The sequence below is a fragment of the Capricornis sumatraensis genome, chromosome 6 (assembly GCF_032405125.1).
Source record: "Capricornis sumatraensis isolate serow.1 chromosome 6, serow.2, whole genome shotgun sequence".
Taxonomy (NCBI): Eukaryota; Metazoa; Chordata; class Mammalia; order Artiodactyla; family Bovidae; genus Capricornis; species Capricornis sumatraensis.
Window position 1 is genome coordinate 9310995 of NC_091074.1, and position 27988 is coordinate 9338982.

The 27988-nt window shown below is 52.3% G+C and overlaps 1 protein-coding gene across 1 annotated transcript in view; it reads left to right on the forward strand.

Moving 5' to 3' along the window:
• The window catches only part of PALLD (palladin, cytoskeletal associated protein), a 369544-nt gene that overhangs the window by 316310 nt on the left and 25246 nt on the right, over positions 1–27988 (forward strand). The window contains exon 11 of the mRNA XM_068974720.1: positions 27102–27237. Within this exon, the coding sequence (XP_068830821.1) occupies positions 27102–27237 (136 nt within the window). The remainder of the gene's footprint in view (positions 1–27101; positions 27238–27988) is intronic.

Below are 27988 nucleotides of genomic sequence, written 5' to 3' on the forward strand. Positions count from 1 at the left end.
TTCTCACAGCCTGCTTTTTGTAGCCTTTGCATTTTGAAGGGCGAAAAAAGTCTTACCTTTTTTTTTTTTTTTTTTTTCCTTTCATGGACCACGCTCTTTGGTATTTGTCAAAGAAATCTCTGGTGGTTCAGACAGTAAAGAATCTGCCTGCAGTGCAGGAGACCTGGGTCAGGAAGATCCCCTAGAGAAGGGAATGACAACCCACTCCAGTATTCCTGCCTGGAGAATTCCATGGACAGAGGAGCCTGGTGGGCAGTAGTCCTTGGGGTCACAAAGAGTCAGACACGACTGAGTGACTTTCACTTTCTTTCCAAGAAATCTTTGCCTGACTTACAGTCACAAAGATGTTCCTGTGTTTTCTTTGTGAGATTTTATAATTTTAGGTCCATGTTTAAGTTGAAGATTCAAGTTAAGTTTTATATAAGGTATGAATTGGGGGCCAAGAAGACTAATTTTGCATGTGGAAACCCAGGAGATTTTTTTTTTTTTGGCGTGGTTTTTTTTTTTTTTTTCCATGATGGGCACTTCTTTAAGAAATACAATATAATTTTAAAAGAGATAAAAAGAAATCTTGTGTAGCAATGTCTGCAGTTGTTAGTTACAATTAAGAGTTCATTTTCAAAGAGACAAAGTTGTGTTATGACTTTATCCATTTTCAGACCCATCGTTGTACTTTAATTCTAAAAACGAAAATGTTAGGTTCTGTTGCTCAAAAAGATTGTGTTGACACTTAAGTTTGATGGTGGTATTTTGTTACAAGGTAAGAAAGTTGCAAGCCCTGGGTGAGGATAAATTTAAACTAAGTGTTTAGATCAGCTGAATTTAAAAAGGTTGATAAAGACAACCTTTCTGTCTTCAGGGGAGGGTGGGGATACTCAGCCCTGACTGGTCTGAAAAAATGTGGATAAAGGTGTTGTTGCTAGAATTCCTGAGGGGCAGAGAGATGTGGAAGGCCCCTGGTGAGAAGGGACCTGCCTGAGATGCCCATCAGTAGATGGTCCTCCAGTTGCCTTGCTCAGGGGCGTGGCCCTGTTTAATGCTTTTATTGTCATTACACTGAGTCAACCTGAGACCACCCACACCATCCTCTATGAGAAGTCTGAACAAATGATGACTGCTGCCTTGAGAATGCGCTGATTTCTTAACAAGGGGGGGCTGTACATCTGAGATTATTTCAGATTTAGGATGCGTGAATGATGTATAGATAGTTGAGGGGTTCCTGCTTCTCTGTGTTCAAGTTTGGGACCGTTCGAGTGATGGATTGAGGAGTCAGGAAAGAAGATCCCAGCCTCAGATCTGCTACTCGAGGAGAAGCCTGTGTCCTGAGCTCGATGACACCTCAGCCTTGAGCCGGAAAGCTTCCCTGCCCCTTCACAGAGGCATTGTCATATCTACCCCCACGCTCACAAAGGGAGGAAGGGTGTGGGGTGAGGATATAGGCAAGGAGCGCTGCCCCAACCTGGACACAGTGGAGGAGGGAGTGCCCGCCCCTTCAGGGTCCCAGCATCCTCCTGACACTACACAGCAGCAACTTTTACAAGAGGACAGCATGGTGGTCTCGCTAAATTTAGTCATTATTAGGTCATTAAACATGTATCATGAGTGACTTTAAATGTCTTACAGCATATTTTATAGATTGGTAAATATCCACAGAAAGAAAAAAGCCACTCATCAATTCATTGTTTTTTGCCTCTTTACTTCCAACTGTAACACTGATCTGAATTTATTCAGAAGGTATTAGCAACAAAAATACATGTGAATTCCTTGGTTCCTTGGTCTGAATTGCTCATGCTTCTGAGATTACAGACATCGTTTTGTTTACTGGTAGTCACAAACAAGGCAGTAGATCAGACGTGGAAGGTCAGGTTAGGAATTCAAGTGTAATCAAATAGATTTTACATCATTTTTACTCAAAACTACCATCTTCAGGTAATAATGCTATCAGATTTAAACCTGAAAATATGCGTTATGCTCATATGGCTTATCTCGTTACACGTGTAGACATATGACACACGTGGGTGTATGACGTGTGTAGAGATGTGACGCCTGTGGGTGTGATGCGTATAGAGACGTGACGCCTGTAGATATGACGCGTGTAGAGATATGATGCCTGCGGATGTGTGACGCGTGTGGAGATGTGATGCCTGTGGGTGTGACGTGTGTAGAGACATGACGTGTAGAGATGTGATGCCTGTGGGTGTGACGCGTGTAGAGACGTGGCGCCTGTGGGTGTGACATGTGTAGGGATGTGACACCTGTGGGTGTGACGCGTGTAGAGATGTGACGCGTGTAGGGATGTGACGCCTGTGGGTGTGACGCGTGTAGAGACGTGACGCCTGTGGGTGTGACGCGTGTAGGGATGTGACGCCTGTGGGTGTGACGCGTGTAGAGACGTGACGCCTGTGGGTGTGACGCGTGTAGGGATGTGACGCCTGTGGGTGTGACGCGTGTAGAGACGTGACGCCTGTGGGTGTGATGCGTGTAGAGATGTGACGCCTGTGGGTGTGACGCGTGTAGAGATGTGACGCGTGTAGGGATGTGACGCCTGTGGGTGTGACTCGTGTAGAGATGTGACGCCTGTGGGTGTGACGCGTGTAGGGATGTGACACCTGTGGGTGTGATGCGTGTAGAGATGTGATGCCTGTGGATGTGACGCGTGTAGAGACGTGACGCATGTAGAGACGTGACGCGTGTAGAGATGTGATGCCTGTGGGTGTGACGCGTGTAGGGATGTGACGCCTGTGGGTGTGATGCGTGTAGAGATGTGACGCCTGTGGGTGTGACGCGTGTAGAGATGTGACGCCTGTGGGTGTGACGCGTGTAGAGATGTGACGCGTGTAGGGATGTGACGCCTGTGGGTGTGACGTGTGTAGAGACGTGACGCGTGTAGAGATGTGATGCCTGTGGGTGTGATGCGTGTAGAGACGTGACGCCTGTGGGTGTGATGCGTGTAGAGACGTGACGCCTGTGGGTGTGACGCGTGTAGAGATGTGACGCGTGTAGGGATGTGACGCCTGTGGGTGTGACGTGTGTAGAGACATGACATGTGTAGAGATGTGATGCCTGTGGGTGTGATGCGTGTAGAGACGTGACGCCTGTGGGTGTGACGCGTGTAGGGATGTGACGCCTGTGGGTGTGATGCGTGTAGAGATGTGACGCCTGTGGGTGTGACGCGTGTAGAGATGTGACGCGTGTAGGGATGTGACGCCTGTGGGTGTGACGCGTGTAGAGACGTGACGCCTGTGGGTGTGACGCGTGTAGGGATGTGACGCCTGTGGGTGTGATGCGTGTAGAGATGTGACGCCTGTGGGTGTGATGCGTGTAGAGATGTGACGCGTGTAGGGATGTGACGCCTGTGGGTGTGACGCGTGTAGGGATGTGACGCCTGTAGAGATGTGACGCGTGTAGAGACGTGACGCGTGTAAAGATGTGACGCCTGTGGGTGTGACGCGAGTAGAGACGTGACGCCTGTGGGTGTGATGCGTGTAGAGACGTGACGCCTGTGGGTGTGACGCATGTAGGGATGTGACGCCTGTGGGTGTGATGCGTGTAGAGATGTGATGCCTGTGGGTGTGACGCGTGTAGAGATGTGACGCCTGTGGGTGTGACGCGTGTAGAGATGTGACGCGTGTAGGGATGTGACGCCTGTAGAGATGTGACGCCTGTGGATGTGACGCGTGTAGAGACGTGACGCGTGTAGAGATGTGACGCCTGTGGGTGTGACTCGTGTAGAGACGTGACGCCTGTGGGTGTGACGTGTGTAGGGATGTGACGCCTGTGGGTGTGATGCGTGTAGAGACGTGACGCCTGTGGGTGTGACGCATGTAGGGATGTGACGCCTGTGGGTGTGACGCGTGTAGAGATGTGACGCGTGTAGAGACGTGACGCGTGTAGAGATGTGACGCCTGTGGGTGTGACTCGTGTAGAGACGTGACGCCTGTGGGTGTGACGTGTGTAGGGATGTGACGCCTGTGGGTGTGACGCGTGTAGGGATGTGACGCCTGTGGGTGTGACGCGTGTAGAGACGTGACGCCTGTGGGTGTGACGCGTGTAGGGATGTGACGCCTGTGGGTGTGATGCGTGTAGAGATGTGACGCCTGTGGGTGTGATGCGTGTAGAGATGTGACGCGTGTAGGGATGTGACGCCTGTGGGTGTGACGCGTGTAGGGATGTGACGCCTGTAGAGATGTGACGCCTGTGGATGTGACGCGTGTAGAGACGTGACGCGTGTAGAGATGTGACGCCTGTGGGTGTGACTCGTGTAGAGACGTGACGCCTGTGGGTGTGACGTGTGTAGGGATGTGACGCCTGTGGGTGTGACGCGTGTAGGGATGTGACGCCTGTGGGTGTGATGCGTGTAGAGACGTGACGCCTGTGGGTGTGACGCATGTAGGGATGTGACGCCTGTGGGTGTGATGCGTGTAGAGATGTGATGCCTGTGGGTGTGACGCGTGTAGAGATGTGACGCGTGTAGGGATGTGACGCCTGTAGAGATGTGACGCCTGTGGATGACGCGTGTAGAGACGTGACGCGTGTAGAGATGTGACGCCTGTGGGTGTGACTCGTGTAGAGACGTGACGCCTGTGGGTGTGACGTGTGTAGGGATGTGACGCCTGTGGGTGTGACGCGTGTAGGGATGTGACGCCTGTGGGTGTGATGCGTGTAGAGACGTGATGCCTGTGGGTGTGACGCGTGTAGAGATGTGACGCATGTAGGGATGTGACGCCTGTGGGTGTGACGCGTGTAGAGACGTGACGCCTGTGGGTGTGACGCGTGTAGGGATGTGACGCGTGTAGGGATGTGACGCCTGTGGGTGTGACGCGTGTAGAGACGTGACGCCTGTGGGTGTGACGCGTGTAGGGATGTGACGCCTGTAGAGATGTGACGCGTGTGGAGATGTGACACCTGTGGGTGTGACGCGTGTAGAGATGTGATGCCTGTGCGTGTGACGCGTGTAGAGACGTGACGCGTGTGGAGATGTGACACCTGTGGGTGTGACGTGTGTAGAGATGTGACGCCTGTGCGTGTGACGCGTGTAGGGAAGTGACGCCTGTGCGTGTGATGTGTGTGGAGATTTGACGCCTGTGGGTGTGACGCGTGTAGAGATGTGACGCCTGTGCGTGTGACGCGTGTAGGGAAGTGACGCCTGTGCGTGTGACGTGTGTGGAGATTTGACGCCTGTGGGTGTGACGCGTGTAGGGATGTGACGCCTGTGGGTGTGATGCGTGTAGAGACGTGACGCCTGTGGGTGTGACGCGTGTAGAGATGTGACGCGTGTAGGGATGTGACGCCTGTGGGTGTGACGCGTGTAGAGACGTGACGCCTGTGGGTGTGACGCGTGTAGGGATGTGACGCCTGTAGAGATGTGACGCGTGTGGAGATGTGACACCTGTGGGTGTGACGCGTGTAGAGATGTGATGCCTGTGCGTGTGACGCGTGTAGAGACGTGACGCGTGTGGAGATGTGACACCTGTGGGTGTGACGTGTGTAGAGATGTGACGCCTGTGCGTGTGACGCGTGTAGGGAAGTGACGCCTGTGCGTGTGACGTGTGTGGAGATTTGACGCCTGTGGGTGTGACGCGTGTAGAGATGTGACGCCTGTGCGTGTGACGCATGTAGGGAAGTGACGCCTGTGCGTGTGACGTGTGTGGAGATTTGACGCCTGTGGGTGTGACGCGTGTAGAGACGTGACACCTGTGGGTGTGACGCGTGTAGGGATGTGACGCCTGTAGAGATGTGACGCCTGTGGATGTGACGCGTGTAGAGACGTGATGCCTGTAAAGATGTGACGCCTGTGGGTGTGACGCGTGTAGAGATGTGACGCGTGTAGGGATGTGACGCCTGTGGGTGTGACGCGTGTAGAGACGTGACACCTGTGGGTGTGACGCGTGTAGGGATGTGACGCCTGTAGAGATGTGACGCCTGTGGATGTGACGCGTGTAGAGACGTGACGCCTGTAAAGATGTGACGCCTGTGGGTGTGACGCGTGTAGAGATGTGACGCGTGTAGGGATGTGACGCCTGTGGGTGTGACGCGTGTAGAGACGTGACACCTGTGGGTGTGACGCGTGTAGGGATGTGACGCCTGTAGAGATGTGACGCCTGTGGATGTGACGCGTGTAGAGACGTGACGCCTGTAAAGATGTGACGCCTGTGGGTGTGACGCGTGTAGGGATGTGACGCCTGTGGGTGTGACGCGTGTAGAGATGTGACGCGTGTAGGGATGTGACGCCTGTGGGTGTGACGCGTGTAGGGATGTGACGCCTGTAGAGATGTGACGCCTGTGGATGTGACGCGTGTAGAGACGTGACGCGTGTAGAGATGTGACGCCTGTGGGTGTGACTCGTGTAGAGACGTGACGGCTGTGCGTGTGACGCGTGTAGGGAAGTGACGCCTGTGGGTGTGACGCGTGTGGAGACGTGACGCCTGTGGATGTGACACCTGTGGGCGTGACACGTGTAGAGATGTGACGCCTGTAGAGATGTGACACCTGTGCTTGTGACGCGTGTAGAGATGTGACGCCTATGGGTGTGACACATGTAGGGATGTGACGCCTGTGGGTGTGACTCGTGTAGATATGCAGGTAAATACACACACGCACAGGGACACAGACCTGCTGGCCTCAGCTCTGTGCTGCTCTGAGCCAGGCTCATCCCACCCGTCGGGGAGGAGATGGCCCTGGATGGAAGCCAAATGCATTGGACCCATCGTTCCTTTGTTCTTTGGAATTTTTATCTATATTCTTGTTAGAAAAGGCTTTTTGGCTTAATTGTTAGTGCAAGATGTTCACACTTTGGTGTTTTCCCTCAGGAGGCCGGGAGTGAGGAAACCCAGTTACTCCGTCCGCCCCTCGCCTCACACAAACTGGCCTCCTCCTCGGGATGGGGGGCCTGGTGCCCCCTCCACTGGGCCCCTCACCCTCCCATGTGCGCTGTCATGCAGGTGCTGCACTCCCTGCCGTGGCCTTCCCATTATTTGTCTTCTGTTTCAGAAAGAACACGGGAGTTCCCTGGCATGCCAGTGGTCAGGACTTGGCACTTTCTGTGGCCCAGGTTCAATCCGTGGGCCAGGAACTGAGATCCCCAAGCTGTGTGGCACAGCCAAGAGCAAGCGGCAGCAGCGCGCTCAGGTGTGCGCACCGTTCCTCCCAGGGAGGGGCCGCTGGCGTGTGACAGGACAGTATAATCGTAAGCCCAATGTGCACAGCAGGCTTCAGTATCTGCGTGTCTTGGAAAAGATCTGTGAAGTTCCGTAAACAAGTGCGATGCAACAGCTGTACGTTCTGTGAAGTTTTTTCTTCCAAAAGGCATTTCAAGATGTTGCAGGCTTTCCCTGTGTTGGAGATGGGCCTGAAGACCATGTTACAGAAAATCCCACTTGCTGGAACACCAGATGAGTGACTCTGGACTGAACAGAGTCATGTGTAGTCCTGCTGGAGACCTCATGTGGTTCTAATAAATCTCCCTCATTTTTTTATTAAGAGTCATTTCAATAAATAATTGGGTTTTTTAATCTAAGGGTTATTTTAGTGGTTTTAGTCATTTCTCAGGAAGGGAACGTTTATTACAGTTCTTCCCGGGACATGTTTGGATAGACTTCATTTCCTGCTGGAAGGAGTGGGCCTGCCTCTCCAGGGAAGACCCCTGGGCACTGTCGCCAGCACCCCTCCTCCCCACCACTAAGGAATGTCAGGGCCAGCCGGTCAAAGCACAAAGGGTCACAGTCACTTAAAATTGATGATTCCTTCCACAGTCAGCAGTCTTTTCACTGACCATGTCTGTCGAGCCTGCCAGAGTGCCATTCTGAGTTTTTTCAAGAACATTTTCCTTCTTGGATGAGAGGGTGGGGCTGGAGCCTGGTGGTCAGGTGTCGGCGCGTCCGCACCGTGAACCTTCGGACGACGACACCGAGGCCAGCAAGAGCTGACCTCTCAGAGGAGCTGGATTGCGCTGAGTTCCTGGGCCCACCCGTGCATTCCTGTCACTGCCTTGCTTTACCCTCAGGAGGCTGGAGTCATTATTTATCACGAGTTGTTAACTCAGAATGCTTCATTCTTCAGAGACGGGCCTGTGCTCAAACCTAGAAAGTCATCGTTATAAAGTAGTGTTTTTCGTCAGCCTGTAAAAGGTAACAGTGTTTTAAAAATCCAGCATCTTCAGTGATTCAGTCTCTCAGGAGATGGAGTAACTTAGCAAATGAGTGGTATTCAGATTCCAGTCTTGAAAGACACAAGAATGCATTTTACACTTGGAGGCATTTTAAGCATACTTAAAAGGACGATTTAAAAATAGTTCAGCTTTGCATTCCGCAGACAGGAGAAAGCCGAGAGCTGTCTTAGTCAAGGCCTCCAAGTCGCTGGTGGCCCTCAGTTCTGCAGGGAGGTGTGGCACCAGTGGCAGGGGTTCCGGAAGAGGCAGGTCTCAGAGACAGAGCCGTCCCAAGGGCGCAGTGCCAGCTGTTCACCGCATTCTTCTTTCTGTCTCTTCAAGGAGCATCTTCTTCCAAGAGCACAGAAGGCCAGAGCTGAGCGTACATGGGAACTTCCATGCCCTGAAACCCATGCTGGGTTTTTATGTGTTAGGTGGCCTGTCTTCTGAATGTTCCTAGAAGTTTGGATTCACTTTTAACTTGTGAAATATGCAGTGAGACTCTTCACCAGTGTCTCACCTTCTGTCCCTCTACTGCCTTTTAGACTGAGATTGGGTAGCTCTAAATAGATGCTGTTTAGTAGAGGCTGAATGTTTCCCACAAGTATGAGTGGCATGGTGGTAAAGGATCTCCCTGCCAGTACAAGAGATGTAAGAGACACAGGTTCGATCCTTGCATTGGGAAGACCCCCGAGTAGGAAATGGCTCCAGGATCGTTGCCTGGAAAGTTCCGGGGACAGAGGAGCCTGGCGGGCTACAATTGGTTTGCAAAGAGTTGGACACGACTGAGCAGTGCACACATAAAACATTTACTGGTCCCTCAGTGTAACATATGCTGGTTGATAATACAAATACAGGAATAAGAAATTCTGGGAGCAAATTAATTTCTCAGTTTCAGAGCTTAACTCCTTCAAGTTACTTAGTATATTCTTAGAGCTCCTCCGGTGAGCGAACGTTTGTCAAGCCTGGCGTAGATGTCAGCATCACCTCCGTGGGTATTGTGTCAGCAACTCCGTTATACACATGAACGTCTTCAGCACAGGCAGCAGGTTCTCTGTGTATCTGGTTCAAGCCCCACTGCAGTGTCTAGGGCCCAGTGACAAGGAAGAACAGGCCATAGAAGGGACAGAGGCCCACTGCCGTGGGCAGAACCCACACCAGAAAGGTCCTCTGTGGCTGGAGAGACCCCAGTAGACGTGGATTCTTATATACCTGCCGCCCTAATGGGAAAGGCCAGGGTCACGCTCACGGGCCAGACGCCTGGGTTCCATCTGCGTTTGCATCACTTTCCAGGTGTATAACCTTGACAGTTCTTCCAGTGTATCTTTGTGCCTCCATCTCCTCTTCTGTAAAGTGGAGATGATAGGATCTGTGGGGGGTTTAGAAAGATTAAATGAGGCAGTATGCACTCGCACTTACAGGGGTGTTTGGTACCTGGAAGGTGCCCGGTGACGGCCTTAGCGCAGGAGATACCGCAACAGCGGTGATGGGAGAGGCGGGGTGGGGGGACGCAGCCCACCCCACCCCCGCCCCTACACACACACGCACGCACGCACGGGGGGACGCAGCCCACCCCACCCCCGCCCCTACACAAACACGCGCACGCACGCACGCACGCACGGGGGGGACGCAGCCCACCCCACCCCCGCCCCCTACACACACACACACACACGCACGCACGCACGCACGGGGGGGACGCAGCCCACCCCACCCCCGCCCCCTACACACACGCACGCACGCACGGGGGGGGGATGCAGCCCACCCCACCCTCGCCCCTACACACGCACGCACGCACGGGGGGGGACGCAGCCCACCCCACCCCCGCCCCCTACACACACACGCACGCACGCACGCACGGGGGGGGGGGGACACAGCCCACCCCACCCCCGCCCCCTACACACACGCACGCACGCACACACGCACGCACGCACGCGCGCTTGCGGGGCCGACCCCCTCGGGCTTCCGGAATCTGCATTTGCTTGGACACCAGCTCGGTGTCGTCTTTTATGATGTGACCTTCCTTGGAATAGTAGCTTCTGGAGTTATGTTTTAAGAGTTACATTTTATAATTTATGTTTTAAGAATTTTATATATATTTTTACCATCATATTTTTTCTGTGCCCAACGTTAAAAAGTACTCAGACCACAAGAGTAGAAGACTGTGAGAGCAGAAAGAGGAGGCTGCCCTCCACTTTGCTCTGGATCCCACTGCGGAGATGAGCGCTGGGGACCGCTGGCTCTCCGTCCTCCGGAGGGCCTGCTCCGCAGCTTGGGGGCAGGCGAGGGCTCGCCCCGCGTTGGTTTGCCAGCTTCCATCAGGGCAGCTGTATTGAACTTAGTGTGTGCTCACCTGCAGGTTGTCCTGGTGAGGCCTGTGCAGCCGTGTGACCTCTCGTGTATCCATTTCCGTGCCTTGTGCACCAAGGACGCTGGAATGGCTGGGCCCCAGGCCACCTTCTTCAGAGTGTGAGAGAGCGTCTCAAATAACCTAAGCCAGAAATGGGGGCGAGGCAGGCGTTAGTACATGAAATTCAGTGCGACTGGTCTGCAGGTGGCCTGCCCCGGGCTGAGGCGCCCGTCTGCCTGCTCATCTTTTCTCTCGTGGCTTGCTTTCACGTGTTGGCTCTTGCTTGCTTGCCTTCCCTCGGGGGGTCCCGTCCATGTGGTCAGTTGGCTGGCGGAGGACTAGGAGACCCCTTCCTGTCGTCCTCAATGAGAATTCCTGACAGCCTGGCCTGGTTGTATGTTTGCCCTTGAACGTCCTATCTTTTGTGGGGGAGACATGGGTGAGGGCTGAGCAGGACTCTGACTTCGATATGCTGAGTTGACGTCAAGTACTGCGTTTCTGTCACATGGAAGTGGGTTGTCAGGTTGGCGTTCTGGACCCGGGAGGGACTAAGGGTGACGCAGAAGAAGTCAGGGAGGCACAGAGCATGGGGACAGAAAGCTGGGGGAGACGGTGGGGGAGACGAGGCCTGGTCAGAGGTCAGGGAATGAAGATGGGCCTGGTGTCAAAGGTCAGAGGAGGAGAGGGCTCCAGGAAAGAGGCTGGGGGTTGCAGGGCAGCAAGGCGAGGATGGGAGGGGATGGGCTGGGGGACCCCTTTAGGGTGGAACCCCTTTCTGTCTTAGAATATTTACAGCATCAGGTCAGAGTGGCCAAGGGACAAAAAAGGTTCTGTGGTAGGAAGAGGAGAAAGGTCTGTTAACACAACAGCGAGTTCACACTTCAGGGCCCCACATTGCGGTGGAAACGCACCCAGCCACGCAGAACCCGAAAGCCGCTTTTCTTCCTTTCGGGATGGGATGTATCTGTAGGTGTATCTGCCTTAAGAAAAGGAAATGGAGCTCGTGTTAACCAGTAGGTGATTATTTTTCACTGCATAGGCCTGTCCTTCCTCTTAGAGAAGGATTTTACCGTGAGATTATTTTAGTCTGTCCTTCATACCTTTGAAGCTGCTTCATGTTTGCCAGGACATACATTCATTTTTCCAAAACAGTTGACAGGGAGGTGAAAACAGCATATGCCTAAGGTTATTACGTGTATACAATAAGCACCATACCAGGACCTGGTTAGTTCTTCACAAGTTCCTTAAAAATCAGTCTCTTTATAATGTTTAAATGTTGCTGGACTAAGGATTAAGGCTCATAGACCTGAGAGTTTTTTACAACCTTGAAGATAGTTGAGAAGCTATGTCCCAGAGGGGAGAAGTGAATTGTCCGATGTCATAAAAAGCCAGTGGGCAAGCCGGAGTTGAACTTGAACATTTCTCTCTCTGGTGGCCTCTGTGCTTTTCCTTGTGAATAACCTGTGTGATGGTGGCTTTATCCCTCAAAAAGTCATTGCAGTGTCCCGAGTGCCACACGGGCCAATGGAGCAGCTAGTTTTGAACTTGGCAGAAATCTGGAGACTTTAATTAAATGCACCCAGCAGTTGGCGAGCACCTACATGTGAGGGGAGAGCTGAGCCGAAACTGCTTGGAGGGGAGAGACGTGGGAGAATGCCTTTTCTTCCAGGCGAGTGAAGCCCTTAGGTTGTTTAAGAGGCAGCACCTTTTCCCAAGGTCATCTTTCATCATACAAGCCTGGGCTTCACAGCCCTGCTTCTGGGACTCAGGGCAGCAGCCACAGCTGAGGGGAAGATGACACAGACATCTCCCCCAGCCTTAGGGGGATGCTTTGCAGTTCAGTTCAGTCATCAGTCGTGTCCAGCTCTTTATGACCCCGTGGACTGCAATGTGCCAGGCGTCCCTGTCCATCACCATCTCCCAGAGCTCACTCAAACTCATGCCAGTCAAGTCAGTGATGCCATCCAACCATCTCATCCTGTGTCGTCCCCTTCCCCTAATGCCTTCAGTCTTTCCCAGCATCAGGGTCTTTTCCAGTGAATCAGTTCTTCACATCAGGTGGCCAAAGTATTGGAGTTTCAGCTTCAACATCAGTCCTTCCAATGAATATTCAGGACTGATTTAGGATGGACTGGTTTGATCTCCTTGCAGTCCAAGGGACTCTCAAGAGCCTTCTTCAGCACAACAGTTCAAAACATCAGTTCTTTGGTGCTCAGCTTTCTTTATGGTCCAGCTCTCATATACATACATGACTACTGGAAAAACCATAGCTTTGACTAGACGGACCTTCGTCGACAAAGTAACGTCTCTGCTTTTTAATATGCTGTCTAGGTTGGCCACAGCTTTTCTTCCAAGTAGCGAGCGTCCTTTAATTTCATGGCTGCAGTCACCATCTGCAGTGATTTTGGAACCCAAGAAAATAAAGTCTGTCACTGTTTCCATTGTTTCCCCATCTATTTCCCATGAAGTGATGGGACCAGATGCCATGATCTTCGTTTTGTGAATGTTGAATTTTTTCACTCTCCTCTTTCACTTTCATCAAGAGGCTCTTTAGTTCCTCTTCACTTTCTGCCATAAGGGTGGTGTCATCTGCATATCTAAAGTTATTGATATTTCTCCCTACAATCTTGATTCCAGCTTGTGCTTCATCCAGTCTGACATTTCGCATGATGTACTCTGCATAGAAGTTAAATAAGCAGGGTGACAATATACAGCCTTGACGTACTCCTTTCCCAGTTTGGAACCAGTCCATTATTCCATGTCTGGTTTTAACTGTTGCTTCTTGATTTCTCAGGAGGCAAGTAAGGTGGTCTGGTATTCCCATCTCTTTCACAATTTTCCACAGTTTGTTGGGATCCACAGTCAAAGGCTTTGGTGTAGTCAATAAAGCAAAAAGTAGATGATTTTCTGGTACTGTCTTGCTTTTTTGATGATCCAACAGATGTTGGCAGTTTGATGTCTGGTTCCTCTGCCTTTTCTAAATCCAGCTTAAACATCTGAAAGTTCTCGGTTCATAACTGTTGAAGCCTAACTTGGAGAATTTTGAGCATTACTTTACTAGCATATGAGATGTGTGCAATTGTGTGGTAGTTTGAACATTCTTTGGGATTGCCTTCCTTTGGGATTGGAATGAAAACTGACCTTTTCCAGTCCTGTGGCCACTGCTGAGTTTTCCAAATTTTCTGGCATATTGAGTGAAGCACTTTATCAGCATCATCGTTTAGGATTTGAAATAGCTCAATTGAAATTCCATCACCTCCACTAGCTTTGTTCATAGTGATGCTTCCTAAGGCCCACTTGACTTTGCATTCCAGGATGTCTGGCTCTAGGTGAGTGATCACACCATCATGGTTATCTGGGTCATGAAGATCTTTTTTGTATAGTTCTTTGTATTCTTGCCACCTCTTCTTAATATCTTCTGATTCTGTTAGGTCCATACCATTTCTGTCCTTTATTGTGCCCATCTTTACTTGAAATGTTCCCTTGGTGTCTCTAATTTTCTTGAAGAGATCTGTAGTCTTTCCCATTCTATTGTTTTCCTCTTATTTCTTTGCATTGATCACTGAGGAAGGCTCTCTTATCTCTCCTTGCTATTCTTTGGAACTCTGCATTCAGATGCTTATATCTTTCCTTTTTGCCTTTGCCTTTAGCTACTCTTCTTTTCTCAGCTATTTGTAAGGCCTCCTGAGACAACCGTTTTGCCTTTTTGCATTTGTTTTTCCTGGAGGATGCTTCTAAATACTTGTTAATAGTTAGCTTTGCGCTCATAGCCTCCCTTGAACCCAGCGCAGTGCATTCTCGTTTGCCTCCCGCTAACTCGTTTTGATGGTCTAAGTGGTTGTCCTCTGGACTGTGACCTGTATACCTGTTGTGTAGTGTGCTTAGAGGTGCTCAGTTGTGTCCAAGTCTGTGTGACCCCATGGACTGTAGCCCTCCAGGCTCCTCTGTCCATGGGATTTTCCTGGCAAGAACACTGGAGTGGGTTGCCATTTCCTCCTCCAGGGGATCTTCCCAACCCAGGGATCGAACCCTGGTCTCCTCGTTGGTGGGCATGTTCCTTACCACTGAGCGGCCTGGGAAGCCCTTGTATACCTGTCTCCAGGGGCAGTACTCAGGTGTTGGGTAGCTCTCACCCAATGGGCATCGTTTCTGTGGTGGAAGATGCACACTGAAGCATGCATACAGGACAAGGCCACTGAAGGACAGCGTGCATCTCACCGGTGCGTCCCGTCGTGCCCCTGCCGGGCCAGCCTCAGGTCACAGCGGGAGCTGCCACAGTCCTGACTGAAGCCCCTCTGGGTATTCTATATCCTGTCTGTAGGCACCCAGAATTAATCTGCTGAGCTCTCAGACATACAATGCTGAGCTCATCCCAGTCGGAGAGGACTCCCTTGTGGGGGCACCCAGCACTTTATCCCAAGTTCACTTACCTGCCTTCGTGTGAAAATGCCTGGCGTTGGGCGGTCCCAGGTGGGCCTGTGTCAGGCAGCCTGCCTGAACCCGTCAGACGCTTGTGCTGGACCGTGATGTGTCCCCGCGTCTGTGAGCGGTGGGTGCTGGGAGCAGGCTGCGGGTCACAGCCCTGCCTTAAACTCCTTCTGAACCGCAGGGCCCGGTTCACAGGGTGCAGGGCTTCTGTGTCACATAGTCGGAAGGGAAGGAAAGCATGCGCGCCACAGCCTGTTTACTCTGAGAGCATGACAGCTTTCCAGCCTCATGGCCCCAGGAGTCCCTGCGGACAGTTGTGATTGCTCCATCTCCATCGCCGTGAGCCCTGGGACTTTCCAAGTCACACAGAAGCTGCTTTCCAGAAGCCTGCTTTCGCAGCGTTCATTTTGACCTTGGGCTACGGCCCCCAGGGACAGAGCCATAACCTTTTTCTGTTTACTGAGCAGTCGGGATGGGACGACGCAGCGCATGGCTTTGGAGCCCCCCTGCCCTCCCTCCCTAACCCACGGGCTTGTCAGCCACCCTCCCAGGCCAGCACCCACCTCCCACCCACCCTGTGGCTTTGTGAGCAGAAGGTGGGGAGCCCAACCCTGGCTCAGTCCCTGCCCCGGTCTCCAGGCCCCCTCTCAACGAGGCCCTGTTGTCCACTTGCCCGTGAAGAAGCCGGTCCCTGCAGGAAGAAGGTGGTCCTCTCTGAAAGGCAGCCAGGGCGGGCGTGGCCATGCTTGTGTGAGAGGCGTTTGTGGGGCTCATACGGGGACAGCGTGCATCTTGCCGGTGCGTCCCGTCGTGCCCCTGCCGGGCCAGCCTCTTTGCCCCCACTGCGCTTCGCCCCCCGGCTGCCTGGCTTCTCCAAGGCTGCCTTCAACAGGTGACAGGGAAGAGGACAGAATCGGAAACTGAAAGTGGTTTCCACAGCTCTGTTTCTCTCGGTCAAATCTGAATCTTCCCCACTCAGCCATCCATAAATCCGTTCCTGCTGACAGCCGTGCCCAGACAGTCGGGGGTGGGAGGATGGGGAGTTGTGATTCCTGTGACAGAGACAGGACCCCTCATTAGTCCTGACACATCTCCGGAGCTGCCAGCGCTGCACCACCTCACCCTGGAAAGAGTCCATGCCTCCATGTATAGACATTTGAAACTTTGCCCAACGGTTCCTATCCGAAAGGCACGGGTTGCTATGGGAGCAAAGAGGTGTGAGAGTGAAGGGTCCTCCGGAGGGAAGGGGACCACAGGCTTCTTAGAAACCCTGTGAAAGGTCCCAGTTCTCCTCCACACCCCTGCCTGGTTCTCCAGGAACTGACGCGACCTTGAACAAGTCACTTAGCGGGTTCCCTTTTATACACGGGCTGTGGCACGTGAGCAGAGTCCTGTGAGCTCGTTCTTCAGAATTGAAGGAGGGAAGAGCAGAGAACTGCTGAGACTTTCTGAACTGGGGGTGTGGTGGGGTGAGGAGGGGAACGGAAGGGGCTGGACGGGGCAGCTTTAACAGGATGGCCTCACTGTCCTGCTTCAGGCTGGGAGCCTTCACCCGAGTTTCCCACCTTACACAGAGCCCCTAAGACACTCATATCAGTTCATATTCATCCATTTTCACAGAAAGGGTAGCAGGAAAAATGGGAACACCAAAAAAGTGATGAATTGTTTTCTAACAAATAGCTTTTTAAAAGGTGTTTTACAAATACTGTTTCATTTTTATTATGTGGGTTTCAGGTGTAGAGCATGGGAGTGCCATGTCATACACACTGCAGAGTGGGCGCCACTGCAGGTCACACTTGACCCCTTCACCCCTTTCACGCCTCCCAAACCTCTTCCCTCCGGTAACAGCTAGACTAATGTCTTTACCTGTGTATTTTGTTTGTTTAGAGTCCACATATGAGTAAAAGTCACATGGTATTTGTCTTGAGCCTCCAGTATTCCATCCACGTTGTCACGAAATGGCAGCATTTCTTTTTGTGTTTATGGCTGAGTAGTACACCATTGTGTACATGGGTGTGTACATACATACATACTCTCTGTACATACCACGTATCCTGTATCCATTCATCTGTCAGTGGACACTTAGGTTGATTTTACATCTTGGCTATGGTGAATATGCTGCTATGAACAGTGGGGTGTGTGTATCTTTTCAAATTAGTGTTTTCGTTTTCTTTAGATAAATAAGAGGTGGAGTTGTTGGATCATACTGTAGTCATTATATTTTCAGTTTCTTGAGGAATCTCAATACTGTTTTCCATAGTGGGTACCCCAGTTTACATTCCTGCTAGCAGAATTTTTTTTTCTTAAATTTTTTTCTATTAACATTTTTCAGGTTCTTTTTCTCATTTAAGTTACTGCAGAATCCCAAGCAGAGTTCCCTGTGCTAGGCAGTAGAAATTCCCTCTTCTTGCCACTCCGCTCCAACATTTGTTATTTCTTGCCTTTCTGATGATGGCCGTTCTGACGTGTGAGGCGACACCTCGCTGTGGTTTTGATGTGAATTTCCCTGCTGATTAGCCGTGGTGGGCATCCTTTCATGTGCCTTTTGGCATCTGTATGTCTTCCTTGGGAAAATGTCTGTTCAGAGCCTCTGCCTTTTTTTTTGTTTTCGTTGTTTGTGTTTTTGTTGTTGAGTTGAATGAGTCTTCATGTATTTTGGATATTAACTCCTTACAGGATATACAGCTGGTAAAGAAACCGCCTGCAATGCAGGAGACCTGGGTTAGATCCCTGGGTTGGGAAGATCCTCCGGAGAAGGGAAAGGCTACCCACTCCGGTATTCTGGCCTGGGGAATTCCATAGACTGTATAGTCCATGGGGTCGCAAAGAGTCAGACACGACAGAGCGACTTTCACTTTCACAGAATATACAATTCACAGCTATCTTTCCCCACTCAGTATATTGCCTTTTTGTCTTGATGGTATTTCCTTTGCTGTGCAGAAGCTTTTTAGATTGATGTAGTCCCACTTGTTTATATTTGCTTTTTTTTCCCCTGCTTTAGAGTTAGATCCGGGGAAGCATCTCTAAAACTGATGTCAATGTGACAGATAGCTCTGGGTGATTTCCTGAAGCCGCAGGCAAGCTTGCCTTTCTGAGACCTTTCATTTCATTTGCTTTTTTGTCTCTCTGTGAAAACCAAGTTTTATAAAAATAACTTGGGAACTGAGAAAGTAACTTAGATTCGTGCATTTCGTCATCTCAGAATCCAGGTGTGAAAATCATTTAATTCAGTTGTTATTTTTTTTAAATATTAGAATTTGCACAGAAACCAAGTCAGAAACGTTCAGATTGAAAATGATTGTTCAGCCCTCCCTTCCCCCAGCCCTGCAGTGCCATGCCTGTTACATCCTCACTTGTACAAAATGGGGGGTTTGGTGGGGGGTGGCCCAATTCTTCATGCAGGGTGTTCTAGGAACGGATCACTGGGATGCCTGTTCACTTCTTGTGAAATGAACAGAAACTGCACTAGCGTCTTGAACTGGCACTTACTGCTAACAGTAGCATCTCAGCAGTTTTAAGCCCTTCAGTTCAGTTCAGTTCAGTCGCTCAGTCGTGTCCGACTCCTTGCGACCCCATGAATCACAGCACGCCAGGCCTCCCTGTCCATCACCATCTCCTGGAGCTCACTCAAACCCACGTCTGTTGAGTCGATGATGCCATCCAGCCATCTCATCCTCTGTCATCCCCTTCTCCTCCTGCCCCCAATCCCTCCCAGCATCAGAGGCGCTTTTCCAATGAGTCAACTCTTCTCATGAGGTGGCCAAAGTACTGGAGTTTCAGCTTTAGCATCATTCTTTCCAAAGAAATCCCAGGGCTGATCTCCTTTAGAATGGACTGGTTAGATCTCCTTGCAGTCCAAGGGACTCTCAAGAGTCTTCTCCAACACCACAGTTCAAAAGCATCAATTCTTCGGCGCTCAGCCTTCTTCCCAGTCCAACTCTCACATCCATACATGACCACTGGAAAGCCCTTGCAAGTTAGCAAATGTGGTGGGGTTTTTTAATGCCTGGATGAGTAGGCTTGAGCCCATGGACAACGTTAGAACCAGCATCGTGATGGTCTGAACTTCCTTGGCTGGCTTCTTTGAAGAAGCCTGGCTTGTCAGGGGCCATCCCTGACCTAGGGCAGGGGAGTCCCCACACAAACACAGAGACAGCGTGATGTCTAGAGCCATGTGCCAGGGCAGCTTCACACAGCCAGGCTAGAAATACCTTCAGAGAGAGCTGAAGCCCTGGCTGTCATGAGCCCAGCTGGCCGAGAGGAGGTGAGCTGAGCACAGAGCGTGACTTCCAGGGGGCACACAGGGCAGTTCCAGTCCTGGGGCAGATCAGCTGGATGGTGGGGGGATAGACGGTCCAGGGGTAGGACACATCTTCTGGGGAGTAGGAATTAAGAAGAAAGTAAACGCAGAGAGGTCAGAAAGGAGCATCTGGGGAGTCAGGAAGTCAGCATTGGTGGGTGGTGTTCATGAGTCCCATTCCTCGGTCAGTTCAGTCTACCCAAACCGCAGAATTCTGTGATGAGCTTCAGCATCCAGTGTATCCCAGCAGTGGCACGGCTGCTTTTAAAGCATTCGAACCAAGCTCCATAGTGTTACGCACCAGTGCTCTTGGCCTTCCCCAATCAATAGAAATCGACCAGCGGCCAGATAAGAAATTCATACAAGGCTTTTCTTGGGGCCCCTGCTGCTGCAGAGGGCGGGGGCCAGGTGGGGAACAAGAACAAGTAACAGGGGCCCTTGCTTCCGCACTCCTGGAGTAGAGAGAGGCTGAGCTGCTCCCTTCTGTGGGGTGAGGGTAGTGGTGTGTCCAGGAGGGGTGGCTTAGGTGGCTTGCCCGTCCCTCTGGTGGTGCTGTGTGCAGGGGGCATGCGAAGAACCTGCTTTTGCTCCTGGCTCTTCAGAAGCGGCAGCTGGGCTTTTTGGCCTCTTGGTCTCTCATGGTCCATAATCTGCCCCACTGTGCAGGCACGCGGGTGTCATCACACCCTGCAGTTCTTCGTTACTCTAGGAGCGGTGTGTCCAGGTGCATGCCCTGCAGCAGAGCGTCCCAGTCTCAGCCCATCTCGCTGGGACCGCCCAGAGTTCACCGCTGCTGGAAGCCTGGCTGCTTGGCTCAGCTTCTTATGTGCAGCCCTGTTGTCCTTACACTTTTCAGTTTTCATGTGTTTCATTGTAATCACTTCACTGTTAAACTGTAGCTGGGAATCGATTCGTGGGAAGGAGTTGAGCGATTCCTTCGCCGATGTTGTATCTAGTGACACTTGGTAACAGATCTGAATCCCCTTTTTCTTTAACTCTTGATCAGGAGCTTCAGTCCCTCTTATTGCTTTGAGTTTGAAGATTTAATGCCTATAGATAAGGAAGGCTTGGGGGGGATTAATTAATTTATTCTAATCGGAGGCTAGTTACTTTACAGTATTGTGGTGGTTCTTGCCATACATTGACATGAATCAGCCATGGGTGTACATGTGTCCCCCATCCTGAACCCCCCTCCCACCTCCCTCCCCATTCCATCCCTCTGGGTTGTCCCAGTGCACCAGCTTTGAGTGCCCTGTTTCATGCATTGAACTTGGACTGATCTGTGTCACATACAGTAATATACATGTTTCAGTGGGAGGGTTGCTTTTCAGTTTTAAATGGTTTCAGGTTAGCATAGCCCTGCTTCTCCGTGGACTGTTCCTGTTTTATTTGTGCTTAGAGTGCCACCTTCTGTCGACGTTTCTTCTGACAGATATGGTCACTGTGTGGGTAAAGGAAAACATCCTGGATGTAAAACTCAGCTTGAGAGGAAAGGTTTTGAGTAAAATGAGAGTACGACTTTAGCCGATTACTAGCTACTTGCTGACTTCTTTATCAAAAAAAGTTCAAACTCTGCTTGGTAGAAAATACTTGAGGAATTAAAGCTGCATTATTGTAAAATACCAGAGCTTCCCTGGTAGCTCAGCTGGTAAAGAATCCACCTACAATGCAGAAGAAACCAGTTCAACTCCTGGGTTGGGAAAATCTTCTGGAGAAGGGATAGGCTACCCACTCCAGTATTCTTGGGCTGCCCTGGGGGCTCAGACAGTAAAGAATCTGCCTGCAATGCAAGAGACTTGGCTTCAGTTCCTGGGTTGGGAAGATCCCCTGGAGGAGGGCATGACAACCTACTCTAGTATTCTTGCCTGGAGAATCCCATGGATAGAGGAACCTAGAGGGCTGTAGTCCATGGGGTCACAAAGAGTTGGACACAACTGAGAGGCAGAGCACAGCACATTGTAAAATCAATAATTCATTACTGCTTATTGAACCCCTGCCCGTGAACGATGGGTGTTATATGTATGTTTCAGATGTGATGCCAAATGTCAGTATGTATTAAGGTTGGTGTAAATAGTTGGCAGTTTCAAAATTGGGGTAGAATAAACAGCATGTGGTTTTTAGGGAGCAAAGGCAGAAATCACGGTAGGTCTCCCCCCACCCCACCCCACCGCCAGATCAGCCTGTGGTATTTATTGATTACAGAGTTGACAGCAATGAGGCAGGCAAATTGGATTCACCTAAATCTGCCAAAAATAAATTAAATCGGGTGTTTCTTTTAACTTTCCCATTGTGATAAATTTTTCCCAAAACGTTGGCCCCAGATGAGAGGGTGAGAACTCGGGTTCGAAGTCTTCCGCTTAAGAGATTCTGGTTCTGTTAAAATGCAGTGCTGTGGCTCCCGGGGGTCAGACAGCGCCCACTGGCACCTGTTAGCCTGCTCGGCTTGCCTCAGGTCTGAGTCCGATGAGACGCTGGTCAGCGGTGTCCTCGGGGGCCCTCGGGCTTCTGGGGGTCGCGGTTCCCGCGCCCCGACCCTGCCGCACGTCTGAAGGTGTCCTTTTCTCCCTGCAGGGACGCGCTCAGGATCCAGCAGCTGCAGCAGCAGATCCGCCGGGAGCGCGAGGCCCGCGCGCGCCCCTCGCCGCCCGCGTCCCCGGAGCCGCCGGAGTCGCGCGCGGAGCCCATGAGCGCGCTGGCTGCCCGCCCCGCGCCCGCCATGCAGGCCTCCAGCTCCTTCAGCTACGCGCGCCCCAAGCAGTTCATCGCCGCCCAGAGCCTGAGCCCCAGCGCGCCCCGGTCCCCGGCGCCCGCGTCCCCGCCGACCTCTGAGCCCGAGTGGGGCGCGCTCCCGCCGCCGCCGCCGCCGCTCAGCCCGCCGGCGCTCGCCGCAGGGCCCGACTTCTTCCCGCCGCCGCCGCCGCCGCCTCCGCCCGGCCCGGGTCCCGCGCCCCGCGCCGCCCGCCCAGGCCCCGCGCCCGCAGCGCTGCTCCGTGCCCTGCTGCCCTCGCAGCCCGCCACCGCCACCGCCGTCTCCACCGGGGTCTCCGCTCTCGGCCTGCCGCGCGCCGCCCCCGCTGCGTGAGTGCCCGCCACCCCCCTGCCCTGGTCTGCGCACGGTGGGGGGCCAGCCGCTGGGGGCCGAGGTGGGGGCTGGGTGCGCGCCGAGGGGAGGTTGCGGTCCCTGCGTGCCGGGGTCAGGAGGTGAACTCGTCCACGCGCACATTTCCATCCGGGCAGTGGCTGGAGGGTCCCCAGACCTGTTAGTGGCCACACCTGATGGAGATACGCGAGGCCCTGTCCCTGAATGATGCAGCCAACCCTGGCCCCAGCCCCCTACCCCATCTCTTCAGGGATCCATCATCTTCTGCCAGACTCTGAATGGCTTTCCTTAGGTCACAGTGCTGACGTGGCAGCCCTCTAAAATCTTCACTTAGAAACCCTGTGAGGATAAATAAGCTGGCAAAACAAACCCGCGGGGAGGCGTCTGGCACGTCTTGAAGTGTAGTAAGAGCTGGCACTCACCCATCCACTGAGGAGGTCAGAACTGTGTGCTGGCCAAGGCGAGGCCAGGGCGGCATCTCAACCCTCCCTGTTGGAGTCCTGCTTCAGGGCTGGCAGGATCCCAGTACTCGTCAGAGAGAAAAGGAGGAGACCCTAAGTAGGGTTTCCTATGGGAATAAAAGTGAGGAGACCCTAGAATTCGAGTTACACTCATTCACAGCAGGTTCCCACCCTGGGGTGGGCTTGTGGCTCCTTCGCGATGAGACTGCTGTTTGCCCTCCAGGTGTGCCCAGGAGTGCCTGTTAGGCGCCTCCTGCTTTGTTAGGCATTTTCTAAACGCTGCCTGAGGAATTATGCGATTGAAATCTGGCTTCTTCTCAGGTCCTTATGGAAAAAAGCTCAGTCAGGTGACTGTAAATAGTCACATAAGGAGGGGAGCGAGGATGGTAGTGGTGTAATCACGGGCTTCGTCCAGAGTCGAGTCCAACCTCTGGCCTGAGCAAACCTTTGACTCTTTGTTACGTGATACCCTTCGTCTTCGTACCATGGAAGTGCCTTGAAAACACTTGCTGTTTGGAAGAAAAGCTTTGACATACCTAGACAGTGATTTTAAAACCAGAGACATCATTTTACCAGCAGACGTCTGTCTAGTCAAAGCTGTCATTTTTCCAATAGTCAGGTACGGATGTGAGAGCCGGACCATAGAGAAGACTGAGTCCCAAAGAATTGATGCTTTTGAACTGTGGTGCTGGAGAAGACTCTGGAGAGTCCCTTGGACTGCAAAGAGATCAAACCAGTCAATCTAAAAGAAATCAGTCCTGAATGTTCATCGGAAAGACTGATGCTAAAGCTGAAGCTCTGATACTTTGACCACCGGATGCAAAGCACTGACTCATTGGAAAAGACCGTGATGCTGGGAAAGATTGAGGTCAGGAGAAGGGGACAACAGAGGATGAGATCGTTGGATGTCATCACCATCTCAATGGACATGAGTTTGAGCAAGCTCCGGGAGATGGTGATGGACAGGGAAGCCTGATATACTGCAGTCAGTGGGGTCTCAGAGTCAGACAGGACTTAGCAACTGAACAACAACAACATTTGTCAATTGGAATTTGGTGAAAGATGAGTCCACCACCACGTTGGACAAGGGGGCAGTGTCACACCTTTTACCATCTTAGGCAGAAACAGTAGTTTACTCTGGTCTCCGACTTTGAAATTCCCTTGTATTCAACGGTTTTAAGGGCTCATCTCAAGTAACAGAAGTGCTTACTCATATGGAGTCATGGTATTTTATAAATATTGCCAGAGAGGAGACCAGCAGCTCCTGCCATTTCTTCAAAGCTAATGGGGACATCACTCCAATTTTACGGCTGTGGGAAGCTGTACCCAAGGGAGGTGGGCCCTCTGACACCATGTTCAGTGGTGACCCCAGGCCTCCAGCTCTATGCCAGCCTAGAAGCCACAGTTGTGTGGTCACCCTTTTGTCCGCAAAAAATTTCCTGTTGCAAAATCACACACACTTAAAGAATTCCTTCTTTTGGTTTGATACATGTGACCTTTGGAACATTTTTTCCTCTGCAAAATTGTGGGATCACTGGTTTGCATTCTGAATTAAAAATGAAAAAGAAACTTTGTAGCCATCATAATAACTCAAATAAATCCGTTCCAATTTGCCCAAGACTGAGAGTCCCTTTCAGACCGGTTGGCATCCTTGAGTTTGTAGGAGCTGCCCAACCCTGGTCAGTTGGCTCTTCAGTTACTTGTCTGTGTTTCGTGGGGCACTTGTGGGTTGTAACAGCAGGTCAGGCTCACTTACCTGTTGTTTGTCTGGTTGGACAGCTTTGCCATACGCGTCAAGTGCCTGTTAGTAGACTGGTTACAAGTGACTCGGTGAAGTAGCAATCCATTAGTTTGGTTGGTTTTTTGTTGTGCTTCTTTGCCTATCTGAAACCAAAATCTGAAATGCAAATTTCAGCTGTCTCTATTTTATTTTTTTGGTGTTGCTTTTAACTTTTAATTTATATTGGAGTACAGCCAGTTAACAATGTTGCGAGAATTTCAGATGGACAGCAAAGGGACTCAGCCATACATACACATGTATCCAGTCTCCCCCAAACTCTCCTCTCATCCAGGCTGCCGTGCAACACTGAGCAGAGTCCCCTGTGCTATCCCGTAGGTCCTTGTTGGTTATCCGTTTCACATGGCATCCATTTTGCATGGCCTGTGTCCATCCCAATCCTTGTTTTGTGACTTGTGCAGTTTTCCTGGACAGCCACGAGAGGCAGCAGTGAGTTCTCTTGACCAAGACACAGAGCAGGCCGTGGGGATGCAGGCGCTAACACTATTCAAAGCCAGACAGGCAGAATGGTCACACCTGTACCCCTGGGAACCAGAGGGCATAGACCACAGAATTCCTGGGGGGCAGTTTTGGGTGCCAAGCTTGGTATGCCACTCATGTTGACATTGATAACTCTCGCAGTCTTCCCTCTGAAAAATGGGCGCTCATTCCTGCGGAGCCCTGGTGGGGATTACCCCTCCAGGAGTGACATCAGCGCTCATTCAGGTGTGAGAAGAATCTCCCCTGCTGCCCGTGTGCTCTGTCAGGCCGTCGTGAACACAGACAGTGGCTGTGACTTCTGAGCACTGTCACAAGCCCCTCCCGGGTACTGAGGTCTCCACCTGGCAGTTGCCTTTTTGTTTTTTAATTGAAGGATAATTGCTTTACAGTATTTTGTTGTTTTCTCTCAAACCTGAACATGAATAAGCTATAAGTATATATATATCCCCTCCCTTTTGAACCTCCCTCCCATCTCCCACCCCGTCCTATCCTTCTAGGCTGATACAGAGCCCCTGTTGGAGTTTCCTGAGCCGTACAGCAAATCAGATATCTCTATTTCCTTAATCATCAGTTACACTAATGGCTGTTTCGTTGTTTGCGTTTAGCATCGTCTTGTTCTCATCTGTAAAAGAGTAGCTTCTAAACAGTCTGTGGAGATGTGCTTTTGCGTCTTATGTCTGGGCAACGGAGGGCCAGGCAGAGGGCAGGAGCGGCGACGGACCACAGAGGCAGGGAGGCTAGACGGCCTCCCCACAGCCCACGGCCTTGATGTGGGTCAGGGTTTAGGGGATTTCTGTGGATCCAGTCCCTCCCCACTTTCCTTCCTGGGGCTGTGGGGTCACTGCCCTTCCCAAAGCTGGCTACAGACACACTTGTCCAGTCAGCGGAGTGTCTCCAGTGGAGGCAGTTCCTACCCCAAGCACGCGAGCACTGTTCACCGGGCCCGGTGGTCGTGCTTCCGCTGGCGCACGCGGGGCAGGACTGTGTGCACGGCAGGTCAGCACCCCAGGCAGGCGGGGCTGTCACTGGCTCCCGGGCGCGGTGAAGAGTGCTGGTTTGGGTAACAGTTTACTTTGAAGAGCTGTCTTAATTTTTAATTGTACAAACCGTTGTGAAGGGAAAGCATGTCTGTCAGCAGACACATTTTTATTCCTGAGGAGCGGCTCTCTGCTCCTCGGAAGTCAGCGGGTGCCACGCTGGGGGCAGATGCTGCACCCTGCTTTCTCCCTGACCTTAGAGCCTCAGCCTTCCTCTGTGCTCAGGTTTTAACATAATTTCTTAGTGTTTGCTGAATCACGTTAGTAATTAGTCCAAACGAGATGCTGTCAGAAAGAGAGACTCCCTGTTAAACGGAGAGGGTGCCCCGCCGACCCCCCGGGCTGGCTCTTGCTGCCCCTCCGCGATGCAGTCCTCCCAGTCCAGCTCCACCCGGACCCTCCCCTCCTGTCGCCTGGCAGCACCACCTCCCCACCGCCACTGCAGGAGCTGATTTTCGCAAGAATAGTGGCTCGAGGCTGCTGCACAGAGTCTGCTCTGGTGCCCGGAATGGAGCAAGGCCCCAACCAGTGGGTCGGCAGGGGTGCTGGCCGGCTCCCGGCGCTCCACACAGCATCCTGGGGTCCTCTTCCGTTCATCCCTCCTCCATCCCCTCCCGGCCTGCATCCGTTCCTGCTTCCTCTTCATTCCTGTCCCACCTAGAATTCCTGCCGCAAGGTGTGTTCTATGATTTAGATTTATTCTCCAGCTTCAGCATCAGTCCTTTCAATGAACAGTCAAGATTGATGCCCAGAGGCACAACCTGACGTGGCAGAAACCCAGGTCTGCATACAGACGGTGCCACATGTTGCTTGCTGCTGCCTCTTCTACCTCGGTGCTCATCTCACCCCGTGACACGCCAGTGTGTGCCAGTGATTGTGTCTGTGACACTGGTCCACACCCAGCAGGAGGGGCGTGGGCCCAGGGTGGACAGCCCCAAGCGCTGGGCTTGGTGTGCCTGACGGACCAAACCCTGACCCTGCCTCCACTGTGTGCTCTCCCGCAGGGGGCTTCCCAAGAAGGCTGGCAGACCTGCCAGGATGGCCTCCGACGAGGAGATCCAGGGCTCCAAGGACGCGGTCATCCAGGACCTGGAACGCAAGCTGCGCTTCAAGGAGGACCTGCTGAACAACGGGCAGCCGGTAGGGGGCGGTAGAGGGCGGGGACATGCTGAGCAGGGGCAGGCGGTAGGGGCAGTCCCTGGAGCCAGCGAGTTCCGTCCTCACCAGCCTCAGGGCTGGAGCCTCACCCTCACACCTGGCCTTCAGCTGAGCACTGTTCTCACAGCTGGTGTAGCGCCCCCCCCCCACCAAGCCCCCACACGCCTCTCCAGGTTGACGTTTGCTTGTGGAGGGGAGAGCATGGGGGGAGGCTTTGCGGCCTCCTTCCATGAACCATTCCTGGGGGCTGGGAAGGAATACAGCAGCTTGGAGGTAGAGGGGGCAGGAATGCTGAGGCCACAGCTCACCGAAGCCCTGCAACACTACAGAGAAAAGGGACAGTCTACAGTCACACCGCCCCGATCACACCCGAGCTTGTCCTGCTTGGAAGCTAAGCAGGGTCGGGCCTGGCGAGTCCTTGGGTGGGAGGCAGAGAGAGGGAACCAGTCCCGCAGGAGGGTAGGGCTGGGGGCTGTGCCCAAGGTCTGTCTGCCCAGAGGCGGTGGACGGGAACTCAGTTCTGGGCTCTGTGCCCTGCCCTGCCTTGCTTCTGCAGAGAAGGCCGCGCACCTTAGGAGACCATGCTGATCTGGTCTAGACTGTCCGGTGCGGGTTCCGTTACCACGCTTGTGCTCGTCTGTCAGGGCGGCTCAGCTCGGTTCTGGAAGGGAGTGCTCGCTGCTCCGAGGCGGCAGGTTGTAGACAGGCGAGGAGGCAGTCCACACAGGCGCCG